The following is a 9,162-nucleotide window of genomic DNA, read 5'->3' on the forward strand; positions in this document are numbered from 1 at the left end:
CCCAGCCCAGCGGTGTCCCCCTCTAGACCCCCCCGCCGCCTTCCCCCCCCCCCCTTCCCCCCCCACATTCCCCACTCCCCCTCTCCCCGTCCCTCTGTCCCCGTTCCCGACCTGTCCCGTCCCGCGGTGCCCGCGGGTCCCGGCCCTGCCCGGCGGGTGCGGCCGTTTGGTCTCGCCCCCCGTTGATCCCCGCGCGGTTCCGTTGCAGGCGCGGGGCACCCCATGAAGCCGCATCGCCTGGCGCTCACCCACAGCCTGGTGCTGCACTACGGGCTCTACAAGAAGATGATCGTAAGCCGGGGGGTTGGGGCAGGGAATTAAGGGGGTCTGGGACAGGGGTGCTTGCACGGGGTGTTGGGATGAGGGTTTGGGATAAGGGCTTTGGGGCAAGGCCTTTGGGACAGGGGGCTTGAAGGTTTGGGACAGGGGTTTTGGGACAGGGGTGTCTGCACGGGGTGTTGGGACAAGGTGTTTGGGGCAGGGGACTTGAGGCCAGAGGATTTGGGGCAGGGGGTTGGGGAGTGGGTGTTGAGGTGGGGGTTTGGGGCAGGGGTTTTGGGACAGGAGTGTTCGGTCAGGGTGTTTGAGGCAGGAGGGTTGGGACGGGGTATTTGGGTGCTTGGGAGGGGGTTTGAGGCAAGGGGTTTTTGGACAGGAATCTCTGCACAGAGTGTTGGGATAAGGCATTTGAGACAGGGAGTTTGGGGTAGGTGTTTAGGGCAGGGGGCTTGGGTGCTTGGGATGAGGTTTGGGGCAAGGTGTGTTGAGACAGGTGCTTGCACAGGGTGTTGGGATGGGAATTTGGGACAGGAGTGTTGGGGCCAGAGAATTTGGGGCAGGGGGTTGGGGACTGGGTGTTGGAATGAGGGGTTTGGGACAGGGGTGTGTGCATGGGGGATTGGGACAAGGTGTTTGGGACAGGGGTTTAAGACAGGGCTTCAGGGTTTGGGACAGGGCAGGTCAGGGCAGGAGTGTTGGGACAGGGGGTTTTAGGGCAGATAGTTATGAGTTTTTGGGACAGGGGTGTTGGGACAAGGTTTTTGGGACAGGGGGCTTGGGGAAGGAGTGTTGGGACAGGAGGTTTGAGTGTTTGGGACGGTGTTTGGGACAAAGCATTTGGGACAAGGGGCTTGAGGGTTTGGGACAGGAGGTTTTGGGGCTGTGGTCTGTCGTAGTTGTTTGGGGCTCCACCACATGTGAGAGGTGCAGAGCTGAGCACTGAGCTGCTCACTGCACTTGTGGGCCCCACATGAACACCCCCCTGTCAGGGGCTGGTCACAGCTCTGCTGTGTCCCTGCCCCATCTCCAGCCCCACTCCTGCTCCAACAGGACCAGGCTTGGAGCAGCCTCAGGCATTCCCATTGTCCTGAGCCCCCCCTGGAGCATCCAGGGCTGGGTTGGAGGGTCCCACTGTTGGTGACCAGTGCCCTGGTCACACCTGGGTGACAGTGCCATCCCTGGGGCTGGGACAGTGCCCTGGCTCTGAGTGTGGCATTCCTGTGTCTGCAGCACCTGCTGGGAGGGACCTCTGGGATTGGGATTGTTCACCTGGAGAAGAGAAGGCTCCAAGGAGACCTGAGAGTCCCTTCCAGTGCCTAAAGGGGCTCCAGGAGAGCTGGAGATGGATTTTGGACAAGGATCTGGAGGGACAGGACGGGGGGAATGGCTTCCCACTGCCAGAGGGCAGGGTTAGATGGGATAATGAGAAGGAATTCTTCCCTGTGAGGGTGGGGAGGCCCTGGCACAGGTTGCCCAGAGAAGCTGTGGCTGCCCCATCCCTGGAAGTGTCCAAGGCCAGGTTGGACGGGGCTTGGAGCAACCTGGGCTAGTGGAAGGTGTTGGAACGAGATGATCCTTAAGTTCCTTTTTCCAGCCCAAACCATTCCATGACCGCTGTGATCATGGAATAGTAAAGCTGCAAACAAATCCTCCAGAAGCTTCCTAATTCCCTTTGTTGCCCCATGGGGGTTCCCTCCTCCCTCTCATTCCTGGGCAGTGTTTGTCTCACCTGCCCTTCAGAGCCCACCCAGCTCTCCCAGCCCAGGGCACTCCTGGCTCTTGGAAAGATTTTCCCTTCCATAAACCTGACGTGTTACTCCTGCTAAAACATGATCAGCATGGAGAGACAATCAAAAGGAAAACTTAATCCTCCATCTTTTGGGAAATGAGCTGGTTTTGGGATAAGGGAATATCACTGTGGAGGTGCAGTGTTTTATTTTGAAGTGTTTTCTTCTCTTGCTGGCAGTGGGATGAGCCATGCTCCTTTCCCAGGAATCCTTGTGCACTTTTCTGCCCGTTCTCACAGCACAGAGCAAATGAAAAGCTCTCAGGAAAGGTGGGGGAGGTGATTAATGACTCAGGATGCACAATCAGGGCAGGAATGGGATCATCATAGACTCATGGAATGGTTTGGGTTGGAAGGGACCTTAAAGCCCATCCAGTCCCACCCCCTGCCATGGGCAGGGACACCTTCCACTAGCCCAGGTTGCTCCAAGCCCTGTCCAAGCTGGCCTTGGACACTTCCAGGGATGGAGCAGCCACAGCTTCTCTGGGCAGAGAATAGTAAAAATCTTCTACCATTCTGCCCATTCTGAGGTGGGTTTTTCCCATTCTGAGGTGGGTTTTTCCCATTCTGAGGTGCAGAAGGTGCCACCAGCAGCTGCTGATGGGTTAGGGCAACTTGTTTTATCTTCTGTTCCTGATTCCTGTTTTCAGTGGGCTGGGATCAGAGCTTTGAACTGATTTAATTCCTGCCTGGCACGGTCCCAGATCAGCTTATCTGATCCACAGCCTGTGATTCCTTTGCCCTGGGGAAGGACCTGTGCCTGGAATGGTGGTGTAAATGTAGGAGGCTACAGCTCCAGGCACCTCTGGATTTTCATTGTCTGGCTGTCCCTGTATGGGATGCACATGTACAGTGTGTTTCCATGGGAATTGCCCTGTCAAGGAGCTGAGGAGCCCCTGTCAGAGCCATCACTGTGCAGAGCTGGCACACAGGGAGGGGAGGAAGAGGAAGGGCTCAAACCATCAGTGCTCTGATCTGTCAGGGATGTAGGACATTCCCCCTCCTTCCCCTTTGTGTCCCATCCCTGGAAGTGTCCAAGGCCAGGTTGGACAGGGCCTGGAGCAACCTGGGATGGTGGAAGGTGTCCCTGCCCATGGCAGGGGGTGGAATGAGATGATCCTAAACTTTTCCAACCCTGAGCATTCTGTGATTCCATGACTCCATGTGGACAGTGTTTGGGCAGGACAAGGTGCCCAAATCCTGTGTGTGTGTGTGCAGTATAATCTTCCTGCTTTTTATTTTTTAGGCCAAAGTCTGATCAGCCAAACCAATACAAGAGGGGCAGAGGGAAAAGCTGGGTCTGAGCTGCTCTGAACCTGCAGCTGCAGAACTTGGTTGTTGTCTCCAGCTCTGTACAAGTGCCTGGAGTTTGGAATGGGCTCAAGTTCAAGCTCTTCCACTGCTGGACCTGCTCTGTGCTGACAGTTGTGGGCTCAGTGAAAGGAGACAGAAAATCAGCTGTCCCAAAGCTAAAGCCCAGTGTCAAGTTTTAAAGGAAGGTGCTAAAATGGACCAGTTCCTTGATCATAGGATCAGTAAGATTGGAAAAGCCCTCTAAGATCAAGTCCAGCCATTGTCCCAACACTGCCAAGGCCACCACTAACCCGTGTCCCCAAGTGCCACATCCACGTGGCTTTTAAATCCCTCCAGGATGACTCTACCACCTCCCTGGGCAGCTGTGCCAGGGCCTGAGCACCCTTTCAGTGAAGAAATTTTCCCAATATCCAACCTAAACCTCCCCTGGTGCAACTTGAGGCCTGTCACTACCCCCCCCTGGTTTCACCCTCCTGTCAGGGAGCTGTAGGGATGCAATGTATGAAATGAATTGGGGATGTTTAAACATGAGAAAACCTTTCCTAATTAATATAATTCCCTGGTGAAATCACATCCAGTGTGGTGACCACTGCCCTGGGTGGAGTTGCAGCACTTGGGGAGCCTTTGCAGATTTTCCCTTTCAGATTTTTCCTATCAGTGTGTGAACTTCCCCAAATAGCTTCCCTGGAGTTGGGCTTTTCCTTGCAGGAACAGCAAAAAAAAAAAACAAATCCATGTTCAGACATAACACTTTTAAAGGTCAAGTCCATGTCTGAGGGAGGCAGTGGGCAGAGCTCTACATTTTGCCACATTTTTAGTCTTGAAACCCTTTTTCTGGGATTTCCATTTTCCACCTGAAAACCTCAGAGGCAGCTTCATCCTGAACAGTCAGTGACTGGCAAAGTTGGGAACACATAAAAGCAGGAATTGTGGTCAGCTGGGACTATAAAAAGCCCTGTTAACTTTGTGTTGTGGATGCACCATCTGCTCTCTCTGCCTCCCCCAAATAAAAGGCTGCTATCCTGTCAGGCTGGGTTTGCCTCTTCCCACCTTTCCCAGCTTGGGAAGGTGGGTGGGATTGCTGGGTCTGGGTGAAAGGTGGAAGGAGGCAGGTTTTGGTCTATTTTTTGGTAGATTTTGGTCTATTTTTTTTCCCTGCCTTTCTGTTTGAATCACCTCTCCCTACTTTTTGTTGTCCAAGAGAGCCTCTGGATATCCAGTGAGAGCCATTTCTTCTCTGTGGCGACTCTTTAGCTTTGGGTTTGGTCTTGTTTGATTTCATGGACTTTCTGGATTCCTGGAGCCCTCCTGGGGAATGGAAACACCAAACTCCACATCCTTGTGGAAAACACCAGGAGAGGAGGGGATGGGCTTGTCTGGGTGTATTGTGGCTCCAAAAATGAACAGGAAACAGGATCATTGGTGCAGTGATGAATTTCCCTTTGGAGACCAGCTTGTGCATCTTGCTTTTATTTCCACGTCCCATTTTTCCTGTAAAGTGGTTGCTTTAAATAAGAGAATTTGGGAGACACCAAAAAGATCTCTTATCGATTTAATTTGCTCTCCCAAGTTCATGGTGTTAATTTTTAACCTCCCCTCTACTGAGGTATGTGCCCTCAGTGCCAAACTGGCGAGGCTGAGTTGTCACAAGATCCTGAATTTGAGCCCATCCAGCTCCGTGACCATTTTTCACCATTTTCCTTTCCAAAGGAAACAGGACTTACACAATTCTTCCATCTGTTCGGGAGCTTTCACCAAACAATTTTGGACCTGTCAGCCCATTCCAGGCAGATCTGTCAGAGGGACTGAAACCACCCCCTAGATCAAGGTCTTAAAATAGTGGAAAGCTGGTGACTGAGGAGGGAATAATCCCCCCAGTGAAGGAAAAGCTGTGGTTTGGACTTGGCCCATTTGTTTTGCTCCTTCCCAAGGAGGGGGGGCATTGGAGAGTTCGTAGCAACAGCTGCAGTCAGGAGAGGCTGGAGATGGGTTTGTGGCTGAAAGAGGGCAGGAAAAAGTTTCATGGAACAACTGATGAATTTAAAAGAACACAAATACCAGGAAGCCAATGTTGGAATGTTTTTAATGTACCTCGTGCAGGTCACTCACTGGGCTGGAGGTTTCTTCCAGCCCAAACAAACACGACTTTAGCTGGGAAATAAGTGTTGTCTTTGTCTCTGGCAGGTTTTCAAGCCATACCAGGCGTCCCAGCACGACATGTGCCGCTTCCACTCCGAGGATTACATCGACTTCCTGCAGAGAGTGAGTCCCAACAACATGCAGGGCTTCACCAAGAGCCTCAACGCCTTCAACGTGGGCGACGACTGGTGAGTGCCCTGAGCCTCCTGCAGGCACAAAGGGGCTCCCTGCTCTGCTCATGTCCCAAAAGCTCTTTTAGAATGTCCCTTTTCTTGCTTGTTTTTAACCAGAATGAGGAGCCTGTCCTTCCTGGGTGTGTCAGATCATGGAACGTCCTCGATTCCTGTCCTTTAGATGGCTCAGTCCTGCTTTTTAAATCCTGATTTTGGCTTGTTGGGTTACAGATTCTGGCTCTACTTGTTCTGGAAGAGCCTCCAGTTCAATTATCTTTGTTAATAATTTGAGTGCTGCCTCCAACTCTGGGATCCCAGCACAAGAAGGACATGGAGCTGCTGGAGAGAGTCCAGAGGAGGCACCAAGATGATCAGAGGGATGGAGCAGCTCTGCTGGGAGGAAAGGCTGGAGAATTGGGATTGTTCAGCCTGGAGAGGAGAAGCTTTAGGGTGACCTAATTGTGGCCTTCCAGTGCCCAAAGAAGCTTTAAGAAAGATGGAGAGAGACCATTTCCAAGGGCCTGGAGTGACAGGACAGGGGGAATGGCTTCCCACTGCCAGAGGGCAGGGCTAGATGGGATATTGGGAAGAAATTCTTGGCTCTGAGGGTGGGGAGGCCCTGGCACAGGTTGTCCAGAGAAGCTGTGGCTGCCCCTGGATCCCTGGAAGTGTCCAAGGCCAGGTTGGACAGGGCTTGGAGCAACCTGGGCTAGTGGAAGGTGTCCCTGCCCACGGCAGGGGGTGGAGTGAGATGAGCTTTAAGGTCCCTTCCAACCCAAACCAGTCTGTGAGTCCACGATGATTCAGACACAGCCAGAGAGGAGCCAGTGCAGGACCACAGCAATCCTCCCCTCTCCTGAGGCAGGTCTCTCATCATGTCCCAGCTCTGGGCACATCCCAGCAGGGCTGCAGGACAGACTCTGGCACATTTTGGGAGCAGGGGAGCCTTTTCAGGACTGGCTTGGAAGCTTTGGGAATCATTATCACGTTCCCTGAGTTTCCCATTGTGTTTGCAGCCAGCTCTCTCACCTGCAGGGTCAGAGTGATCCCAAATTAACTCTTTCACAGAGAACTGGGTGTTGCTCTTGCTCAGGTGATATCCCTGGACAGTTTAATTGCTGCCTTTGCTCTGGAGAAGTGGGCAGGGATGAGATGTTGTGTGTTTGAATCGTGGTTTCTTTTCCAGCCCAGTGTTTCCAGGCCTCTTTGAGTTTTGCTCTCGTTATACCGGGGCCTCCCTGCAGGGAGCAACACAACTGAACAACAAGGTGAGGGGCTGAGGGGCTGAGCTTTTGGAACACAGATGGAGCTCTGGATGGGAGGAAAGGCCAGAAGGGTGTTTGGGGGCCAGAGGTGGAAGTGGTGCAGAGAGGGAGAGGGTACAGGGTCGTTGTTATCACGTTCAACTCACTTCTCTTTCCTTTCTCAGATCTGTGACATCGCCATAAACTGGGCAGGGGGCCTCCATCATGCCAAGAAGTTCGAGGTAATGAGGCAAATCTGTGGATTCCTCTGTCTTTGGGGCCCGGGCTCTGTGTTGGTCCCGTTCTAACCCTGTTTGGGTTTCTCTCTCTCTCACAGGCTTCTGGTTTTTGTTATGTTAATGACATCGTTATCGGCATCCTGGAGCTGCTCAAGTAAGGACACGGGCAAGGACTGACCTGTCCTGCCTGGTTGTGCTTTTCCTCTGCTGCTTCACTGTTCTCTCTCTGCTTCTACACCTCATTTGACTTTCTGGCATCCAGGAAGCCCCAAAACTTGATTATTATTATTATTCTTTTTTTCCCCTGGTTTCATTAGACACAAGAAAGTGTTGGAGAATTGGAGTATCTGCCTCAGTGTTGTTGCATGAAGCTTTAGGGACACAGAGGAGTTCTTCCACCCCATTTCTCATCCAGCTGTAAAAGACTCATTTCAGAGTCTCCTGAGCCTCAGCCTTTTTGCCACAGTGAGCCTTTTGTAGGGAAATGCATGTTATGGCCCACTGGAGACAGAGAAACGACTCAAACCTTTCTTGACTTGCTTGATTGGGTGGAGAACAGGACTTGAGCTACACAGGGATGATCAAAGGACACTTGCTCTCAGTAGAAAAGAGTCAAGTTATTTTGGTTTTCAAAAAATGAAAATTAAATTCAGAATGGGAGGAAGAGTTACAGAAATACCTTCAATTTCTTAAATTAATCTGTTTTAGTTTCTTTTGGTTTTGGGGGGGTTTTTTGTGCTCTCAATTGTCACTGAATCTGAGACAAATTGTTTTGGAACTGTAAAGGATTTGGAGTTGACCAGACAACAGTTACATGGCTGGTGGTGGCAAGTTTACTTGCTCTCAAAGTCAGATCTATGGGATGTACTGGATTTCTTGTACTTCCTTCCTCTCTGCCTGTCATCCCTGCCCCACGTTTGGAACCTCAGGATTTCCCTGTGTATCTCTGCACACCCATTTTCTAGTCTCACACGAGTCCCATACACCAGAGGCCTCAAATACAGCCCAGTTCCTCCTCATGGGAGATGATAATATGTCCCTATCCTTTTGTTCCCTGTTTCCAGGAACCATTTCTGCAGCAGGGGACTGTATTTTGAGTTTGCTTCCCACCGTGGGAGTACAGAAAGGTCCCTTTCTCCCTTTCCCAGTGTGGAAGGGCTGTGTCCATGCCATCCCCATTCTCTCCTTGCTGCCATTTGCCTGTGGGATGAAAAATCTTGGAAATTTAAGTAGTTTGTGTCTCTCTTAGAAGACCATCAGCCAGTTTGCTCAGATCCCTGCAGGCACTTTAAAGCCCTGTTCCAAGGTGTGAACCACACACTCCTTCTCTCTGTCTTGGTGTTGTCTTGTTTTTCCAGGGCCCTCCACACTCCCTGAGGCTTTTGGCGTGGATCCCCTGTTTTTTGGGGGTTGACCAGGTGCAGTATTTCCTTGGGAAAAGCTGGAGAAGTTCTCTCCAGCTGAGCAGGCAGCTCTGGAGCTGGGGCTGGCTCAGGGCTGTGTCTCAGTGCTCCACAGCAGCAGTTTGACCATTACCCTGGAGTATTTACTGGTGATGAACTCCCCTTCTTCACCCTCTTTCTGTGTCTCTGGCTGCTTCTACAGCATATTTAATCCAGCCTGGAATTTTTGGTGCTCACCAGCTGGGACAGAGTGCTCCAGTACTCTGGCATGTGGAGGAAATGAGTGTTCCCACCTCCTCCTTGCCTTTCATTTCCTGATATGATTAAAATCATTGCAGCTCTCAAAGATTAACCAAGGGCATGTTGGAAACAAAAACCTGCAACTTTTTAACACCCAGGTGGTTAAAACAAGTTATTTTCATCATGTGCTTCCCAAGGCCCCATCTGAAAACCCTTTTTTTTTTAATATCTATTTCCAAGCACATCAGAAGGAAACGTTTCAAATATCGATTGCCAGGCACATCAGAAGGAAACGTTTCAAATATCGATTGCCAGGCACATCAGAAGGAAACGTTTCAAATATCG

General features: G+C 51.4%; 2 protein-coding genes across 5 annotated transcripts in view; one reads left to right on the top strand and one right to left on the bottom strand.

Annotated features, from left to right (window-relative positions):
* Positions 1–248, bottom strand: part of RELL2 (RELT like 2) — a 15,772-nt gene extending 15,524 nt beyond the window's left edge. For 2 of the 4 annotated variants that reach the window (XM_017830395.1, XM_017830393.1), the window contains exon 1: positions 112–248. In XM_017830395.1, coding sequence (XP_017685884.1) covers positions 112–234 — 123 coding nt within the window. In that variant the 5' untranslated portion in view covers positions 235–248. The remainder of the gene's footprint in view (positions 1–111) is intronic. The other 2 variants (XM_017830396.1, XM_017830394.1) reach the window with 2 other exon arrangements.
* Positions 169–7,385, top strand: LOC108504886 (histone deacetylase 3). The gene is made up of 5 exons (XM_017830400.1): positions 169–291; positions 5,564–5,706; positions 6,878–6,959; positions 7,121–7,177; positions 7,273–7,385. The coding sequence occupies exons 1-5, from the start codon at positions 223–225 to the stop codon at positions 7,330–7,332; spliced, it is 411 nt and encodes a 136-aa protein (XP_017685889.1). The 5' UTR covers positions 169–222; the 3' UTR covers positions 7,333–7,385.
* Positions 7,386–9,162: the final 1,777 nt, after the last annotated feature.

Source organism: Lepidothrix coronata, unplaced genomic scaffold, assembly GCF_001604755.1.
Source record: "Lepidothrix coronata isolate B3197 unplaced genomic scaffold, Lepidothrix_coronata-1.0 Scaffold178, whole genome shotgun sequence".
NCBI lineage: Eukaryota > Metazoa > Chordata > Aves > Passeriformes > Pipridae > Lepidothrix > Lepidothrix coronata.

Bases quoted from the DNA above. Each gene is read 5' to 3' on its own strand.
- LOC108504886 (XM_017830400.1), top strand. From the start codon at position 223: ATGAAGCCGCATCGCCTGGCGCTCACCCACAGCCTGGTGCTGCACTAC. The intron at 5,707-6,877 runs GTGAGTGCCCTG...TTTCTTTTCCAG, and splicing joins TTCAACGTGGGCGACGACTG to CCCAGTGTTTCCAGGCCTCT. The intron at 6,960-7,120 runs GTGAGGGGCTGA...TTCCTTTCTCAG, and splicing joins CAACACAACTGAACAACAAG to ATCTGTGACATCGCCATAAA.